Source organism: Camelus bactrianus, chromosome 32, assembly GCF_048773025.1.
Source record: "Camelus bactrianus isolate YW-2024 breed Bactrian camel chromosome 32, ASM4877302v1, whole genome shotgun sequence".
NCBI classification, from domain to species: Eukaryota; Metazoa; Chordata; class Mammalia; order Artiodactyla; family Camelidae; genus Camelus; species Camelus bactrianus.
Window position 1 is genome coordinate 5,353,252 of NC_133570.1, and position 19,621 is coordinate 5,372,872.

Here is a 19,621-nt window from a genome sequence, read left to right on the forward strand (position 1 = left end):
AGGGAAATGGGAGCCCCAGGGAGAGCCAGCTGCTGGCCAGAAGACACACAGGTGGGCAGGGGCAGCGCTGGGCCTGGAACCCAGGACTCCCAGCATTCCAGCCCAGGGTATCCAGCTCGGTGGTGGTTACTGGGCACCCGCCATTCATTCATTCATTCATTCAAATGATTATTAACTATGTTGCAGGCATGGGGGAGAAAATGCAGACCTGGTTCCTGTCTACATGGAGCTTACAGTCAGTATAGGAGACAGACATTAGTCAAATAATCATGTAACTCCCTGTGACCCAGCAATCCCACTTCTAGGCATGTGCCCAAGAAAACTGAAACTGTATGTCCACATAAAAACCTGTACGCAGATGCTCACAGCAGCCCTCTTCCCAACAGCCAAAAGGTGGAAACATCCTCCGTGTCCATCAGCTGATGAGTGGATAAAAAACTTCTCAGAGTGGACTCTGAGAACACATTCTAGCTGTGTGTGTCCAGCTCAGCAGCCACTAGTGACAGTGGAGCACCTGGAATAGGGCACGTCCAAATGGACACGTGCTGTAAATATAAAATACACACTCACCATCGATGAATGGATGGAGGGATAAACAAAATATGGTAGGCCCAGGATGTGACCCACGGCACCAGAGGTGTCTGCCACATAGATGTGCCCCGGGGTGTGCCAGGAACACAGAGATAGGGCAGTCAGTCCTGACTGGGGGGGCATGGAGCTTCGTGGACCATCTGTGACTTCAGCTGGATGTCCGTGATAATAATGCTAAGCTTTTGGTGGTGGCTGTAGGAGATGGCTATGCCGTTTCAGAAGAGCATAAGGAACTGTTAAGAGAAAAGCTCAGGGCTGGCTCTTTCTTCCAACAAATATTTATTGACTGTTTCAGGTTTGCAGGCACCATGCTGGTCTCCTGGGTTACAGGTGGGGGAGGTAAGACGGCTGAGCTTACCATCAGGTTGGCTCAAGTCCCAGCACAGTCATTCAGTATCTTGTGGATTTAGACCATACACTTCTAGGATCTTTAAAGGACAAGAACCTCTGGGATACAGATAGGGAGGTAAAAAGAGAGAAGTATTAAAAGGGAGAGGTTAGAGTCTGCTTTGGGATAAAGGTGACAGAAGCCTAAGTTAAAATGGTTTAAGGATTTTTTTTTTTAAGGAATTTTTGGCTGTGTAACTAAAAGCTTTGAGTTAATGATGGCTTCAGGTATAGCTGGTTCCAGGTGCCCAAGTGACAGTGTCAGGAATTTGTTTCAGACCTCCTCTCAGCTTTGCTTTCCTCTCTGTTGGTGTCATTCGTAAGCAGCCACTTGCCATATAGTGGCCCCAGTACTTAACCAGCTTTGCAACCCCAGTGGAAGGAAATTGCCTCGTTCCCAGATTCTCAGCAAAAGTCTCAGGGAACCCTCTCTTTAGCCCATCACTGACAGTCATTGTGGTCTGAGGTCTAGAATATGCATGTTGTCCATTCCTGAGCCACATGGCTACCTCAGAGGTGCCCATCAGAGCTGCATACACAGAAAGTGGGGAAGGGGAGTTTCTCCAGAGGCAAATTGCAGTGACTCAGCCTGGAGACGTGTGGGAATGGAGGCAGGCCAGGCAGAGACAACAGCTGTTGTCATCAGTGCCGGAGAGTCAAGGTTGAGAATGCCACACACAACACGCTGAGCAGTGAAGGATGTGGATTCTTTCACAGGCTTTTGTCAGGGAAGTGACAGGATCAGCTCTGAATTTATGGAGGACAATTTGAAGAGTTTGAACAAGGAGCTGATGGCAGTCTTGGCTGTTGGGAGCCCTTTGCAATAATCCAGACAAGAAGGGTGAGGGCTGGACCAAATCTATAGCATTGGGATGGAGGAGAGGAGCCAGCAGGCGAAGTGTGGGGCGGCCACCCCGCATCTCCCCAGGTGTACCGCTTCCAACCTCCTAAGCCCCATGAGAGCTCAGGCCTGTCTCTGCCTGGACGGGGGGACCTGGTCCAAACCTGGGTCCTGAGCTCATCACCCCAGCTGCAAAACTCCAAGCCCTGCTCCGTATCTCTTTAAGACAGGAACATTGAACACCTCCTTGGCCTGGCTGCCTGTCGGTTTCAGTTTCCTTTCTGGCATCATGGGGGTGGGACAGAACGGGAGTGAAATCAGGTGACAGTTATGACTAACCCACTGAGCAGCGTCTGTTCCCAAACTCAGGGCGTCTCTGCTGCGTTTGACTCCATCCCTTGGAGCTGAGTGGAGTTCACGATGCTTGTCACTCAAACGGAAGCCACAGGTTGTGGTGGCTTCATCACCTGCTGCCATGTGACTTGGGCCTGTCCATCCCCCTTTGGCGGTCAGTTTCCTAACTGACAAATGAAGGGGATGAATTTGACTTGATTAAGTAGATCTAATAGTGCGGCTGGGATAGAGGGCGGTGGGATCAAAGGATGGCACAGTGAATTCTGAGTCCAGAGGAGAGGGCAGTGCAGGCCTCCAGAGCACTGAGATGAATCTTGTGGGATGGGTAGGCTGTCCAGGGTTAGAATGTGGGGCAGGTCATTCCAGGCAGGAGGAACAGCCTGGGGAGTGGGGGGGTGGTTAGCCCTGCTACAGGATTGGTGGGGGAAGATGGGAGCCATGGAAGGATCCAGAGCTGGGGAGGAATCCATTCTCATCGTTGCCTCTTGATTTACATGGTTCTTTCTGAAGGGCATCACTGTCCTTTCAGGGTGATCTGCAGTACACGAGGCCCCTTGTATATTCTTATAACCTACTTACTGAGATATAAGTCACGTACTGTACAATCCAACCATTTAAAGTGTACAAGACAAGGGGTTTTAGTATATTCACTATATTGTGTGCTCATTGCCACTGTCTAGAACGTTTCCATCACCCCCAAAAGGAACCCCATACTCACTAGCAGTCACTTCCCATCTCTGCCTCCCCCAGCCCCTGGCAAGCACTGGTCTACCTGCCCTCCCTGTGGGTGTGCCTGCTCTGGATATTTCACTGACTTGGACTCATACAACACGCGGTCCTGACCGCCTTCTCACGCAGCGTATCTTCTAGTTCATCCGGCTCCTCGTGTTCTAACTGCCAGTTCTCCTACCTTCGGTAGGTAGACACATAAACCCTTAAGAAAATGAGGTGGCTTCCCTTCTAAAGGACTTCATATAAAATCAGTAAGAAAACTGTAAAGTTAATAGCTACCTCCTTGACGTCACTGCCTCTGTTTTGCAAGTTCTGATTTCTTGGTAAGTTGAGTTTTTTTTTTAAGTACCCAGAGAAAGCAGACAGGGGCCCAATGGCTGACCTGTGAAATGGGATTTGGGGGCTGAATTCATCCCTGTGGAAGCCTGGAGATTCCAAGGGTGACCAGAGCACAGTCCTGGCCCATTGCTGGGCCAGGGGCTTCGGGAACACAGGAAGAGGCCTCGAGGTGCCCGGGCAGTGGGGGGCCTGCCCTGGAGGCCAGGTCTCAGGCTGGAGGGCCCCGGTGGAGGGCGTTGCCTCCCTAAGGCCTCCGGACAGGTCCCGTTGCTTGTCGGCCAGTCTCTTGAGCCTCCCTGGGGAGCACCTGGGACCTCAGGCGTCTCCCTCAAGCTGTGCCCAGACAGCCTCGCGGGACCAGCAGACAGTCCACGATAACCCAGGCCACCTCCGTGGTCCCCCGTGGAGTAAGCGTAGAAGGCCGGCTGCCGACCGGCCCGATTGCCGGCTTGGGAAGAGCCAGCGCAGTGTCCCTCAAGGCCGGGGCTGCCCAAGGCTCGCGTCAGTGCTTGGTGGCGCCCTGGAAAAGCTAGAGTCCCAGGCTCACTCTCTCCTGCACTTTCAGGCAACGGTCCCAGAAGTCAGGGCTTCCTTACGCTCCCATCCGGGAAACCCCCAAGCCCTAAGGGAATCAGGTTGCTTCACGGATAAAAGAGCCATCCTTTCTCCAGCGAAAGAAGTTAGGTTCTGAGGAAGCCCTTCGGTGTCTTGGGTGATGACAGCCCGTGGCAGGGGGAGCAGGGAACTGCTGCGGCTTGAAAGCGTGTGTTCGTAGGAGTCCCCAGGTGTCTGGGTGAGAAGGGCTCTTAGAAATATTACTGGGTTTTCAAGGACTGGTTGGGGTAATGAGGGCCCGGAGAGGAGCAGGCAGCTTGCCCAAAGGCCTTTTGGAAAGTGAGGGGCTGGGAACCCTCTTGAGGGGCTTTATGCCTTCCCCAGGGCGCATGGACCCCTGTCAGCTTGCCCTTCCCAGAGACACGGAGAGGCCTGGGACTTGCCAAGTTGTCTGGGGGAGGGAGGGGCTGGAGGGAGTGTGCAAGCCTGCGATTTGGGTCTACGGCTGCCAACACCTCCAGGATACAGGCAGGGAAGGAAAAAGGGGAGGGGAGTGGGCAACCATGGAAATAGCATGTAAGAGGGAGCAGCTGCTATGCAGCACCAGCCCAGTGTTGCCATGTGGGCCCAGTGTGGCCTAGTCTTCCAATGTTTTTTCCCTAAAGGAAGCCCCAAACCCAAACTTTAGGGTGAAATCCCCTGACCTAAAGCTGCTGGCAACCAATTCAAAAGAGTTTTAGAACACAGTGAGGGCCAAATAAAATGAGGGGATGGGGTCACTGGAGTGGACCCAGAGTTCTTGGCAAACTCCTACACATTCGTCAAGACCCCATGCACAGAGACCACATCTGCAGTGACATCTTCCATGTTCCTCCTCAGAGTTTGATGCCCTTGCACCACTTATTATATTACCTTGTAAATTTTTATTTGTGTATATCTTCCTTCCACCTCCACCTGTCTGATTCATCTCATTTGCTCAGTGACCAGCAGATGCAAAGTTGATACTCAATAATGTTAAATAAATATGAGACATCCAAGCATGTTCTGTGGTTAACCTGGGCAGAAGAAGAGAAGGGAACTGGCATTAGTGAGTGCCTGCTTTATACTAGGCATTTGCTATACATGATATTGGACAGGGGTTACGGTCCCAATGTGTGGCTATCAGGTGGTCCAAGGAGCAGCCCTGGAGGCTCTGCAGAGGGAGTTGGACACTGAAGATGTTCCCTGAAGACACAGCCCCCCTGAAGGTGTGGCACCAGCAGATGCCTGGAGTACCTTCTTGGGAAGCTGAGTCCTCCAACATTTCCTCCCCTAGTCTTTGGATAGGAAGAGGCCCCTCTCTGCTGCCCAGCCGGCTTGGGGGGTAGCATGTGTCAGGTTTCCTGCTGCAGTGGGCCGCCTCCCCTGCTGCCTGCTGCTCAGTGCTGACTCCTGGTCAGGACCACTTCCCAGCCCGCGCCTGCCAGGTGGCTCTTCTGTCACCTGATCTGCCCTGGTGGGTAGTGTCTCCTTACAAGTGTCCTTTCCCAGAACAGCCCGTCCCCAACTCTCCCAGGATGGGAGGCATCTCAACTCTGCCTTCTGGAGCCCTTCAACATCCTGGCCTGTCTCAGTTGGAGTCCATTTCTCCTTGTGCTTCTGTGTTTTTTTGTTTTGGGGGGGGGGAAGGGGGTTAGTTTTGTATTTCAATCCCGCTTTCCCCTGTTCCAGAGCTCACCCACTGTTGTCCTAAGCTTCTGTCTACTCCTTCTAAACAATCATGGGATGCTGGCGGCTCGGGGGGTGTCAGGAATAGTGCACCCTGGAGAGTCTGGGCCACCTGCAGATTTGCCCAGCTGACTTGGAAAGCTTGCAAAAACTTCCTTGCTATCGAAAAAAAAAAAAAAGAAAGAAAGAAAAGAAAAGAAAAAGAAATGTTGGCAAGGAGGTGGAGAATGTCGAATCCCTCCTACACTGCTAGCAAGAATGTAAGATGGGGCAGCTGCTGTGGAAAACAGTTTGGCAGTTCCTCCAAAAGTTAAACATAGTCACCATATGACCCAGCAATTCCCCTCCTAGGTAGCTACCCAAAGAACAGAAAACAGGTGTTCAAACAAATCTTTGCACACTGATGTTCATGTCAGCATTATTCACAATAGCCAAAAGATCGAAATAACCCAAATGCCCATCAGGGGATAAAAAGGATAGGCAAAATGTGGTGTCTTTACACAATGGAATATTATTCAGCCATGAAAAGGGAATGAAGCACTGACACAGGGTACCATGTGGATGAACCTTAAAAATGTGATGCTGAGTGAAAGAAGGCAGTCACAGCCACATATTGTATGATACCATTTCTAGGAAATGTCCAGGAAAGGCAGATCCACAGAGATGGAAAGCAGGTGGTCATTGCCAGGGGCTGGAATTGGGGGGTGGGTTGGGGAGGAACTGCTAAGGGTGTGGTGTTTCCTCTGGAAAATGTTTTGGAACTAGATAGAAGTGGTAATTGCACAAGATCGTGAGTATGCTGAACACTGCCGAAGTGAGTATTTTAAAATGGTAAATTTTATGTTAGGTGAATTTTATCACAATTTCTTTTAAAAAGCTCTTGCTGAGGAAGAGGGCAGAAGGATGGGGTTGGGGTCTGGAGGAGGTGGCTCAGCAGGTTAGGCTCCATCTGTGTGACCTGCATGGAGGAGAAGTGCCCTGCGTGTGCACGTCGGCTGTGATGTCACCCCCTCACCTCCCATCAGGGCTCCCACTGAACTTCAGCGAAAAGATGCCCACAGCCACTGGGGAGGAGAGGGATTAACCAGAGGGCCAGGCACAAATGGGGAAGTGTCTACGACTTAATGTCAGATGAAAAAGGAATAGAGAATTGTGCGTAGGCTCTGATTCCAACAACTTTGGCCAGGTTAGCAATGGCCTTGGTAAGAAAATGAGGCAAGAACACGGGAAAGGGAAAGCAAGCAGATTTAAGAGGGTGGCGGCACTGGGGGTGCACTGTTTCTTCTCCTCGGGTGCCTTTTAATGTCATTTGTAATAAAACCCTGAGTCAGATGGGGAGGCACCAGGACCACGGGTCTGGCTATTGAGAAGGCAAACAACGGTGGCCACTGGCTTTCGTCTCCAGAGGGACGCTGACTGCATAGAACGTGAGCAGAGGCCGCCTGCAAGTTCTTAAAATAGCGCCCTCGGCGAGCTGCCCAGGCCCCGGGAGGATGGGAAATTCGGGCTCCGGCAGGATGCGTAGTGGGTGCTGGTGGTGGCAGGCCAGGAATTCATTTGCAGCATCTCTGCCTCCTCCAGACGGAGCCGGGCGGAGACGAGTGTGTCTCAGAGGTGGAGAAGGTGGCCATGGACCTCAAGGACCCCAACCGCCCCCGGTTCACACTGCAGGAACTGCGGGACGTGCTGCACGAGAGGAACGAGCTCAAGTCCAAGGTGTTTTTGTTGCAGGAGGAGCTGGCGTACTATAAGAGGTGAGTGTCCCTGGGAGCTCCCAGGCTGGCTCCTTGCTGAGATTGTGAGGAGTTTGGGGACAATTAGCACCTGGAAAATAAGGATGGCATCTGTATCCATTGTGGAGACCATCTCTGGCCTGAAGCACTTACATACCCGCTCGTAATTCCTTCCTGTAACTCAAGGGTTCAGGTGCATTTTTTAATTCAGAATTTCCAGCTGTGGCGGGAGGGTATAGCTCAATGGTAGAGCGCTTGCCTAGCATGCACAAGGTCCTGGGCTCAATCCCCATACCTCCATCAAATAGATAGATAGATAGATAGATAGATAGATAGATAGATAGATAGATAGATAGATAAACCAACCTAAGTACCCCCCCAATTTTTTTTAATGAAAAAAAACCTTTCCAGCTGTTAGAAAAGAATATTCCACCTACTGTGTATTCTCTCACACCACAAGCGAGGTCTGGGGCTGCTCCCCAGAATCAAACTCGTGAATATTTTTGCAGCAAAAGATACGAACATTCATACTAAATCGGATAAATAAAGACTATAAACAGCCTCATGAGATTTCATTTCAGGTTTTACCATCAAATGAATGACAAAAAAAAAAAAAACCTCACAAATGCATTTTGGGTGTTAGAGCTTTTCAGATTTTGGAATTACAGATAAGAGATGGTGGAGCTATGCAGCCTAATTATTTGTTCATCTGGTCCATTTGTGGCCCGTGAACTTCTTGTACATGGTAGAGCTGCACCGTCTGATGTGGTAGCCATTAGCCACATGTGGCTATTTAAATTTGAATGAGTTAAACTTAGGTAAAATGTAAAATTCAGTTCAACAATTGCACTCGCCACATTTCAAGTGTTCAGTCGTCACTTGTGGCTAATGGCCACCATATTGGACGGCAAAGATATAGACTGTTCCCATCCTCGTGGGAAGTTCTGCGGATAGCACTGCTCCTGACTTAGCCCACCATCTCGTGCCATGAAACCTCATACTCATTCAGCTTTGCACACACTGCCCTTCTATTGGGTCCCCAAAACACACCATGCTTGTTTCTACCTCAGGCCCTTTGCACATGCTGCTCTTGACTCCTGGTCATTCAGGGTCAGGTCAGGTGTCACCTCCTCAGAGAGGCCTGCCTTCCTCATCACCTCCCCTCCAGATGAGCGCCCTGTCCTGGTCACTGTTTATCGCTTTACCCAGTTTTACTTTCTGCATGTCTCTTTTCACCATCTCACATTATCCTGTTTATGAACATGCTTGTTTTATTGTCTGTTTCCACACCAGACTGCAACAGCATGAGACCAGAAACCTTATTTGTCTTTTCGTGACTAAGTTCCCAGAACTCAGCATGCAGCTTAGCACAGCGTAGGCGCACCAGCACAGCGTAGGCGCACAACATCTATCTGTTGAACAGAAAGCTGGAAGGAAGGATGCACCAGATGTCCCTGCCCCAGGAGGGAAGATAAGACATCAGAGAAAATACAATGCCACACATTTTTACTGAAAACCCACTGTGAGTCCGCCACCTAAGACAGTTTTATGACAATGTGTGCACTGGCTGTTCAAAGAAGAGAAAAGTCACTTCTGGCTTGGGGATGGGGTGGAAATCAGGAAGGCTTCATGGAGGTGGTGGCATCAGAACTGAGCCTTCCCTAAAGGATAGGGTACTTTTCAGGTATGGGATATGTTATGGGTGGCATATTTCAGGCAGAATAAATCACAAAGGTGTGGAGACAAGGAAGCATTTGGCAAGAACAGGAAACAGGGAATCGTTCTTTGTGGCTAGAATCTCCAAAGTAAACTTAGAATAGCGATGTGGTGACCTTCCTGAAATTGTTCACATTTAACTAACTGGGCCAAAGGGCCTGCAGGCACCTGTGTCCATGGCCTCCAGGACGAACCCTCGTCACTGGCCACTCCTGTCGCTCCGAGGCCGGCCCTTGAGGCAGAGAGCCTGTGGGGCAGAGGCAACTGTTGTTGTCCTCCTGGGTCCCCTTACTTCCACTCCCCTGAAAAAGGACACGCCCTCCCGGACCATCGGACGATACCCTTGGAATAGTCCAGCTCTTGTGGAATGTTTGACTCTTTTACCTCACGCCTCTCAATTCCTTCCAGTGAAGAAATAGAAGAGGAAAATCGAATACCCCAGCCTCCACCCGTCGCCCACCCAAGAACATCCCCCCAGCCGGAGTCTGGGATCAAGCGACTGTAAGTGCTCCGCTCGCTGGCGGGTGGCCGACCTGGTGGGTCCCACGGCCGCTCTCTTCTCCCGGGCACCAGGCTTGTCACTAACTAACCCCCTCCCGCTGAGATGGGCCTAACCCCGGGGCACGTCGGGTCTGGCCCTTGACAGTCCACCTCTGTACCTTAAAGGTTGAGCTCTTCCCGGGGGGTTCCAGGGCAGAGAGGTTTGGGGAAGGCTGAGCGGGCGGGAAAGGGGTGGGGCCTGTGGCTGACGCTCAGGGCTTGCTTGAGAGCGTCAAGTGGGGCATGTCTCTGAGGACAGCAAACACGGCGCGGTAGGGGAGGGTCATGCATTTTAAGGACTTGAAACCCCAGGAGTCCGGAATGGCCGCAGGTCCCCCCATGTATGCTTTTCTGTGAGGACTTCACCTGTCCCTCTGTCTCTGCATTAAGGACTGATTGGTGCATAATGCATGCAGAGTCAGGCCCTGGTTGCTGTGGGGGACATGCAAGAAAAGAGCGACCTAGTCCTTGCCCTCAGCTAGACTTAAAGCTACTTCAGCGGTCCCTGCATCACAAGAGATGCGGATGAGAGCATGCAGACCCTTTCCCTGGGGTAGGGGGGTGGGACATAGAGATTTGTAAACAGTTTCGGGTTCACTGACCCCTACAGCCCTTCAGATAAAAGGTTAAAGCTCTGGTCTAGTTAGTTAATATCTACTAAGAACCTACTATGTGCCGGTTACTGTTCCCGCAGATAATAGCCCTGTGAGGTGGGGGCACTGCCATTCCCAGTTAAGGAGACTGAAGCATTGAGGTCAGTCACCTGCCTGGGTCATACAGCCAATACAAGGCAGAGCCAGGGCTCGAACCCAGGCAGCCCGGCCCCAGAGCCCAGGTTTTACACTCTGCAAGAGCACCTCCTGCTCCCAGTTGTCTTGTGGCCTCGTTGTCCCCCCTGAGAGGGTCCTCCTGGCTCTCGGCCTTCTGGCTCATTACAGAAGAGGCATCGGTTCTTCCCCGCAAGCCCCGAGAGGCCTTGTGAAAGCGAGTGCTGTGGGTGGGAAAGCAGACCGGAGTGTGTGGGGAGAGAGACTGGGGTACTACTCGGATGCCTCAACCTTTGAAGTCCAGTTATGTTTGGAAATTCTTGGCTAGTTCTTATCCTGGGAACTGAATTCATCCTCAGCGTTGGGGAATGGGAAGGGAACACAAAATGTGTGCAGCCTTGTAACTGCTGGACCCTCTGCTCTTAGAAAGGGGTGCCTTGTTCAAATGCTGGGCCCTGGTGTCTGTGGGAAAGGCTGGCCACCCTCTGGAGTGTGTGGGTTAACCCGCGGCTCCTTTCCAAGCCTCCTCTGCCACTTCTGTGTTGCTCGTTTGCCTGGCCCTCCATCTGCTGGTTTCGGAGGAGCTGTGGTCCCAGTTCTGGTTAGGGATAAATATTTTCTGAGGTGAAGCTTGGAACCAGAAAGACTTCCTCTGGATCCCAGTACCATCTTGGCCACATATAAGTTCATAATCGTCCGTCAGCACTTGAAACTCAACTCAAAGTAACTTAAAGAAAAACTGTTGGCCAAGCAACTAAAAATTTTCAGGTCATTCTGGCTTCAGGCTCAGCTGGACCCAGGTCTTGTCATCAGGGCTCTGCTTCGTTCCCTCTGTTTCTGACTTGGTTTTCCTCTCTGGGGGCTGTATTCTTGGCTGTGCTGTCCCCTTAGGGTGGAAATGCCGCAGCCATCAGCTCGGGCTTCTGTTTTCTGGTCTGAAACTCCAGTGGGAAGAGAGACTCTCCCATGGGAGTCAGAGTCGAGTCTCATTGGCTCTGACTGGGTCACATGGCCACCCCTGAGCCAATCACAGGGCAGTGCATCCACAGGCCTGGCCTGGGTCTCATTCTCACACCTGAAGCTGAGAGTAGCTTTAACTCCATCCAGTTCCCGTGAGCTGAAATGAGGGGAAGGACAGGCCCCAAGCAAGGTCAGTTTGCTAATTAACTCGGAGACGTAACAGGTATCCACTGTAGCCTCATCTTGGGGAGAGGGAACCCTCTGGTCCTGATTATGTGATGTAATCAGCACCCTTGGTTAGGGTTTTCCATCCAGTGCTCGGTAAGAAATGGGACTGACTGCTCTTAGACCCTGATCCGTCCTCCAGCCCTACTTGCATGTAAGGATGAGCAGAATGGCTTTTACATGCTTTGGGTTAAAACCTGGGGAAGTTGAGAAAAAGTTGATGAGCCACACAGGCCTTTCCTGGGCTGAGGGAGGGATGAGACCAGGAGACCAGTGTCTTCTTCCTAGAGTAGTTCCTTGCCTGTAACAGTCGGACCGTGCTAGCATCTCTGCTCCAGGTGAAGCGCATTTACAGCGTCGCCGGCACTGTCATTCCAAGTCACGTGTAATTCTGAGACTTCCTTCTGAAGCTGGGCTGTTCTGACTTTCTAGTTTTCCACTCCAGTCCCCTTTCTTTAAAACAAGTAATTAAGAGGTGGCTTTTGCAAATCTCATACTGGGTAGAATCCAGAGGGAAGTTATCAGAACTAGCCAACAATCTTCTTCCCATTAGTTCTTCTACCCACACCTGTGGTGCAGGCTGTGGTGTCTGGTCCTCTCTTCCAGATTGCTCCAGAAAGGACCCTGGGGCCCTGTTCTCAAAGCCCATCTCCTCTTTAGCTTGACCTCTGGTTACTCAGCAAGACCTGGGGCTCTGAGCCTGGCAGGAGAAGCAGCTGGAATCAGGGAACCAGGGAGGGAGGGAGAAATCAGAATCTCCTGTCCACAGGGTGCAGGTGGCCAGTCCCGCGGCTGTCCCGGCCTTCTAGGGGATAAGTGGAACATCACACCGGCAGCCCAGACAGGACGCTGGTCGCCTTTGTCCACCTCAGCCGCCGACCAGGCGCTGCATCAGTGCAGCCACGAGCTCAGGGCCTGGGGCAGGGACAGGTCTTCCCTGGGGACCCGGGCAAGGGAACGGTGGTTCTTAAGACGGCTCCACGCTTGTCTCCCTCTCCATCCTTCACTCTCGGGCAGCCATCTGGGTCTACTTGGTCCCTTCGTCCTTGCTTTTGTGGAGTATTAGTCACACGGCCTCTTGAGTGCCTCTCACGGCCGTTCTCCAGCTCAGCTCCCCGCCTTTGACTGCTTTTCCCACTGCCCGGGAAGTAAGCAGTAACTGCCATGGAGGTTCGAGAGGGCTTCACCGTCTTGGAGCACTTGAATTAGGGTATCTTCACCCTGATGGAGATTCAGAGCTGGGACAGTTAGCCGCATTTCTCAGATGAGGAACCTGGGGCCCAGAGAAGTCCATTGCCTTCATTGAGCTCATGCTGCCGAGAAGGATCAGAGTCAGATTGGAAGCCCTGCCTTTTGTCTGCCGCCCGCCCCGTGCTTGCCCCAGCTGTCTCGTTCGGCCTTCCCGCCCCCTTTTGCTCACCCCACTTCCCGAGTCATCAGCTCTGGGCTGACCGCCCAGTTCCCTTATCTCTCAAATGCACCACCAGCCAGAGACACCAGAGTCTACATTTCTGGGCTGAACTGGTCCAGGGAACCAGAAACTCTTGCCACTGTCAAAACAGTGTGCCCAGACGTTCCAAGAATAGCTTGTGATTGAGCAGCTGCTGGCCGGGGAGTCTGGGTTGGCACTGCCCGGGAGGGTCACGAGGGAGCGCCTGAGTGACTCCAGCCTCATCCCCAGTGGACACCAGGCACCAGCGCCCCCTTTGTGTGGCCTCCGGCTCTCAGTCTTGGTCGCATGCACGCACACACAGCTGCTCGCTGCTGAGCAGGGGCGGGGGCTGCCCAGGGGGGCAGGAAGCTGGCAGTGGGCGCAGAGGCACAGCCAGGGAAGCTGCGATCAGAACAGCTGGCCTTACACACCAGAAAGGTTGGTCTTGAAGCAGGCGGCCACCCAGGTATCCAACAGTAGTGACAACGGTGCGTCCTGTCCCTGTCCTCCTACCCACCGCCCTCCTCGCTGCAGCCCAGAAATAGCTTCCTCGCAGCCGCCCTTTACGCTGCCTGAAATGCCACTGTCAGAACCTCATTCGGTTTGAGTCTTACAGAAAGAATTGTCGCAGGGAGGGGTGGGGGAGGGGGGAGTTTAAAGCTACATCATATCCAGGTCATAACTTTTGGCCAAAACAAGGTAGTCTTTTTGTCATGAAAGTGGCAGTCCCTCTGAAGGAGACGGCTTCTATAGTGAGGCACCTGGGATAGGGAGAGAAGGGGGCAGTCTGTTCAGTGAGAGACACAGAGAATAACTCGGCCGGAACCCCCTAGGTGCCCCAGGATCCCTGTGCGTCAGTCTCGCCCCTGATCAGGCCCCATATGAGGACCAGGATTTCCTAGTGGGCAAACATCCGTACAGGCAAAATACCCACCCCACATGTGGGACCACCCCCAACCAGTGACTCTGTCTTTGGGGGCTCCCTGTTACGTACACTGAGAGAGGAGTCCTGGTGAAGGTGGGTGCAGAACTGTGTGGTTTAGAGCCCCTAGAAAGCTACTGGTACCAACTAGCCTGGCCCCTGGGAATTGGGCCCATTTACCACAAGGTAGCCCCCTTTTTTCATTGTCCCCATGAGAAGCCAGCCAGGTGTTTCTGCCAGGATGCCAACTTCCAGCTACTCTGTGAAGTTGCATCAAGGGTGATCCAGACAGAGAATCTCCAAACCTCATTTGAGATAATCATACTTTCCCCACCAACCTCTTAAAAAAAAAAGTCAGAGCCGTTCAAAATAAGGTCTCGAGGCTTGGCTGGCGTTTCTTCTTCACTTTCCTTGCCCAGACAAGGAACCGGTGAGCACTGACTGTCAGCTCTGACCTACCCAGGCAGGTGATTACGCAGGCTCTCTCCTGCCCCATCCACCCGGCTGCCTCACCTTCTCTCCTGGGTCTCCCCTGGCCGCCTTCAGGGCACAGAGCCTGCAGCTCAGGGCAGCTGGGGGAGATGTGCTGGAAGACACCCAAGCTCGTCACCACCAACCCCCACCACAGGGGTCGACTTTCCCTTTCCCGCACCCAGGCCTGTGTTTCCAGCCCTTGAGGCCCCCTGTCTAACCTAGGTGGTCATCACATGCTGTATACATCTGCTAGGGCTGCGGGACCACAAATGGAGTTTGCTTAAACACTGGAAAAGTATTGTCTCACAGTTCTGGGAGCTAGAAGTCCAAGATCAAGGCGTTAGCAGGGTCGATTCTTTTTGAGAGCCGTGAGGGGGAATCTGTTCCCTGCCTCTCTCTCAGCTTCTCGTGGTTTGCTGGCCATCTTTGGCCTTTGCTCACGTATGGAAGCATCACCCCAGTCTTTGCCTCCATCTTCACTTGGCCTTCTTCCTATACGCATGTCTGTGTCCAAATCTCCCCTTTTATAAGGACACCAGTCGCACTGGATGAGGACCATCGTACTCCAGTATGATCTCACCAAAACTAGTCACATCTACAAGGATTCTATTTCTAAATAAGGTCACTTTCTGAGGTACTGGGGGTTAGGACTTCAAAATATGAACGGGGGAGGGTTGCAGCAGTATCGTTCCACCCATAGCATAAACCATAAGCAAACCCTTCAGCTGATCTGTCTGTGGAGTGTGTTTCTTTTTCATGCCTCCCCTGTTTTTATCTTCTCTGTGTCTATCTGTACTTTTCTAACCAGGATCTTTACAGCCATAATGCCCATGGTAGCCGCTGGACTGATAATAGATGACCCCACACTGCAGCCTGTCCGACGACTTGTGTCCCTCGTAGGCACTGTGATTTTCTGGTTTTCTTTTGAGCTGTGCCTTTGGAATGTCTGCTGCGGCTACTGCTGGGGCTGGCCTGTCTCCTCTGGCCACGTTAGCTGCATGGCCATCACCTGCGTGTCCCCATTTGAAGTGGGTGTTGTGTGTGATTCCAGACGTGCCACTCATGACGCTCGATCGGCACGAGTGAAGCCTCGGAATTCTCGGCTCTGTCACCGATAATTCTTTTTGTCTTTTCTGTTTCCATTCTAAAACCACCTTGTCCATGATCCAGTAAAGAAGGTCCTTTAAGTGACGGGTCAGTAATCAACGCCCACCACGACCCACCCCTTGAGTGACACTAACGCTGTGTTTTCGATCTTCACGCCCTGGCTTTCTAAACCGCTTTGTTTTGCCGAGCCATCATCAGTGAGCCATTTGATCTTGGTTTTTTTAAAAAAAAAAAAAAGAAAAACAGAGGAGGGGACCTTCATCTTGATTCTCTCAGTGTCCCCTTGGACAGGGCGTGGCAAGTGGCTTTCCTGCCTGAATCAGGTAGACGTGAAATGTAACAGTGATGGGTGCCGCTGTATTTTTGGCCAGCTGATTGCTTTGATTACACTATGAAAAGTGCTCACAAATAACCCAGGATGAAAAAATCATGCCTTCACTTGCTAGTACACATACTGGCTGTAGGGAGAATTTCCAGACAAATTTGGCGTGCCCGACCTTTACGATGAAAGACCACTTTATTCCTGGTGGGAAGCTACTGTAGGATCCAGTAACCACAGAACAGGAAAATCATTTTCACCTAGATGTGATTGAAACCATAGGCTATCGCACTAAGGGGGAAAAAAAGAAAAAGCTAATAGGTGAACAGACAGAGGGAACTAAAAATAGTTGATCTGAAGCTTTGATTTCTTAGTGGTTCATTCCTATCCCTGCCCCTGGAGAACATAACAGAGCGACGGGATCTCTTACCAAGTTCAAAAACCAAAATTCAAGAGTAAGGGAACTTGGTGAGAATAGAAGGAACCTTTAGGGGCTGGGAGCATGGAAGGACAGCTGGCAGCTCAGAAAGGGTTTCGAGGGGAGATACTCAAAATGGGCCAGCTCAGGTGTACTGGCCGGGGTCCTAGTCTCTGTTTAGGTAGAGTTAAAGCCAACCTTGTTTTAAATGGACCACTTTGTAAGCTTTTTGCCTCTGATTTCTGCCTTTATCTTTTAGGCATCAGATGGTTCACTCTGACTGATCAGTGATCAAGTCACATCTGTCTTAAAAAGACCCGTTGGTCCGTTTTAACTGTTGCTATGTAGTTACTGTGGTAACTTCTCCAGGCTTTCACTATTAAATCAGTTTTTGTCATCAATTTTGATGTTTCTCAAAATTCATTCACATACTACACTCACAGTGTTCATCTAATCAGAGAACCATGTGTACCCTTAATACATATCTTAACTGTCCTATTTTTTAACTGTCCACTTTTCACCTCATTCTTAGCAGCAGTAATCTCCATGAAGTTTGGGCTTTGATATGTACTTAGCTGGTTTCCCGATTCATATTAAATAAATACATAATTACTTAAATTTAAAACATTCGTCTCTTTACATCAGAATCATCTTACGCTCCATGTGGCTTTCGAGTATTACTTTCTCTGCATCACTAGGGTAAAGTGACTCATGATTTATGTTCCCAGTAGCTTTTTACTTCCACTCATAATGAGAAGAAATCCCCAGCAGTGCTTAATGCGGGAGATGGATGCATCACACATCACATACGTGCGCACCCTGACCACACCGTGCCACCTCCAAGGTCCCATGGCAGTGAAATGCAGAATCCCCTGCTGCTTTCTGGAATAACTCTGACCCGCACCCCCCAACTCTTCCGTTCACACCTTGAGTTGATTTGCTCCCTTCACGTTTGCCGCTGTATGTCCCTGGCATTGCAAAAACCGTGACGCGCACGGCCAAGGGCAGGCTCTCATTTCTTTCCTTCTCTTCCAAAAGGTTTAGCTTCTTCTCCCGAGATAAGAAGCGTCTGGCCAACACACAGAGAAACGTGCATATCCACGAGTCCTTTGGCCAGTGGGCCAACTCCCACCGAGACGACGGTTACACGGAGCAAGGACAGGAGGCCCTGCAGCACCTGTGACCGTGGCCCACCTCTGTCCTCGGACCTGAAGTGCCCACTGCCAGCGCCTGCAATGGAACCTGGCCGCCCCAGGTGTCACAACCCTGTACACCTCTTGGTTCAGATGTACCCTCAAAACTGATCCCTCAAACAAACTGTCTGCTTTGAGGAAGCACGTTGAAAAACTGATGCCAAACTCTAAAGAAACGTTTATTTATACCCAGGGCTATCACTGTTTCTAATAGATGACTCTGATCCCTTAGGATATATATTTAATAATACCACGAGTGGAGGTCGACTTTTGCATTAACTTCAGTAACACAAGCTTCGCCAGATACATCACTTGCCACTATAATTGCTGTTTGACTTGCTTTGTATGAAATTCTGTGTGTAGAAGTTTTATGATCACGTTTGTCACACTTAGGTGGGAGGCAGGGAAGTGGTACGTTTTCATTAGTTACGTTCATGAAATTGTCATGGTGGTAGCATTATGTACAGGATGTGTCAACTACACAAGCAGGCCTCGGAAGTCACAGGACGAGGTGGCCCAGCTCAGACACAAAGCAACGGAAAACGGGGGTGACAGTCCTCCCACCCAGAAACTGGAGACAGCTTTGCAAGAGCCCATGGTTTTCCACTGCACCTTGTAACTGACAATGCCTAGAGCATGTAGCAATGTTTAAGGCGAGTGCCTTGGAATCTGCTGTGAGTTATGCAGTACTAACCGAACAAAGTTGCTAAGGACGAGATAGTGCAACGTTTCTTGTGTGGATTTTTTCCCCCTGGCATATTTCCTTCTAGCATTCACTACGTCCAATACTTAGTCCCCTGCAAAGAAGACAGATGTCCCAAGGCGGATGGGGAATGGGGTGCGGAACCCCAGGGGATGCCGGATGGTGGGTGGGTAGACTTGCCAAAAGTGAGGGCGGTGGGTGAAAAGACGGCTTGGGGACCGCGTGTCTGGCTGAGTCGTGGGGCTGCAGGAGCAGACGGAGAGCCAGGTGCCCCGTCTGCAACTTGCGAGTTGGGAGTTTGCCCAAATATTGCTTTCTGTCCGCCCACGGGGCACCCACGGTGCAAGGCCGAGTGCTCACAGATTGAGAGAGGTATCCGTTCCTAACGGAGCGCTCAAGTACGTCTGACAGGGCTGCTGTCTACACATCTTGCTGTGGTTTGCTAAGAAACCATCAGGTGAACTGTTCTCAGATCACTGAGAAAAACAATCAGAAGGGATAACGTTGGTTTAGAGCAGTGGTTCTCCAACCTGACTGCCCATTAGAATTATCAGAGCTTATTCTCAGAGAACATAAAAGCATGTATACTGAGGAATCCCCCTGCCCCAGTCAGTTTTCCTTACCCTTCCCAGGGGTGACCAGTGTTGGTAGCTTCTTGGTGACCAGTGTTGGTAGCTTCTTGGGTGTCTTTCCTGAAATAGTTTATAAATATACATGCAAATTATGTTAAATATATATATATATTTCCATTCCCTTTTTACATAATTGGCAGTATATCATACACTTGCTATCTGTACCTTTCTTCCTTAGAACACCCTGGACATGCCCCCACATCAGTGTAAAAGACCGTGGGGCTCACAATTGGCCCACAGGGACACCTGGCACTCTGTGGAGACATTTTTGGTTGTCACCTCTGGTGGGAAGGGTACCACTGCCATCCAGGGGGCAGACCCCAGGGATGCTGCCACATTCCCTACAGTGCACAGGACAGCCCCCAGTGACAGCGAATTATCCAGCCCCAAATGCCAACAGCGCCAAGACTGGGGAACCCTGGTCGACTATACAGTGTAATTTGTTCCCGTTTGTCCAGGCCCCACCAGTAGACAACTAGCTTCCTTCTGATCTAAAACAGCACCGCACACTTTCACACGTGTGCGTCAGTCTGCAGAATAAACCTGAAGCAGAATTGCTGGGTCGGGGGGTGTCCGCCTTTGCCGCATTGAAGGCTTCCGCTGCAGCCCCTGCCAGGGGGTTCTACTGGGTTTTTTAGTTACTAGGGCAGATTCAAGACTAAGCCCAAATGTCCACGGGTGGGGTCTGAGTGTGGCACTCAGGGTTGACAACCGCCGGCTTAGACTATGTAAACACTGCCCTGGATGCATCTCTTCCGAAGCTCTCTCAACACAGGCTTCCCTGATGTGGAGCGCTCTTGTGTAGCTCACACACCTACCAACGCCAGCCCATGTCACACCCCGTAAGTGAAATGTGGGTGAGACCAGAAAGCTGTTCCTGCAAGGCTGTTCCTGCAAGACTTGGGAGGTAATAAAATTCTGCCCTGGAAATTTACAAAGGGAAGAGCATATTTTTCTAAAAACCATTCTAATGG

The 19,621-nt window shown here is 51.1% G+C and overlaps 1 protein-coding gene and 1 long non-coding RNA gene across 4 annotated transcripts in view; one reads left to right on the forward strand and one right to left on the reverse strand.

Moving 5' to 3' along the window:
* RILPL1 (Rab interacting lysosomal protein like 1) overlaps window positions 1-18,030 on the forward strand; it is a 37,305-nt gene extending 19,275 nt beyond the window's left edge. The window contains exons 5-8 of one of the 3 annotated variants that reach the window (XM_074356380.1): window positions 7,088-7,260; window positions 9,364-9,456; window positions 15,446-15,469; window positions 17,158-18,030. In XM_074356380.1, the coding sequence (XP_074212481.1) occupies window positions 7,088-7,260; window positions 9,364-9,456; window positions 15,446-15,469; window positions 17,158-17,302 (435 nt within the window). In that variant the 3' untranslated portion in view covers window positions 17,303-18,030. Of the gene's footprint in view, window positions 1-7,087; window positions 7,261-9,363; window positions 9,457-15,083; window positions 15,172-15,445; window positions 15,470-17,157 lie in introns of all 3 variants that reach the window. The other 2 variants (XM_045506332.2, XM_010969717.2) reach the window with 2 other exon arrangements.
* LOC123612670 (uncharacterized) lies at window positions 950-18,707 on the reverse strand. Its single transcript, XR_006719958.2, has 3 exons — window positions 18,639-18,707; window positions 4,712-4,854; window positions 950-1,038 (listed from the first exon to the last, which is right to left on the reverse strand). It is a non-coding gene; the product is annotated as an uncharacterized LOC123612670 (long non-coding RNA).
* Window positions 18,708-19,621: the final 914 nt, after the last annotated feature.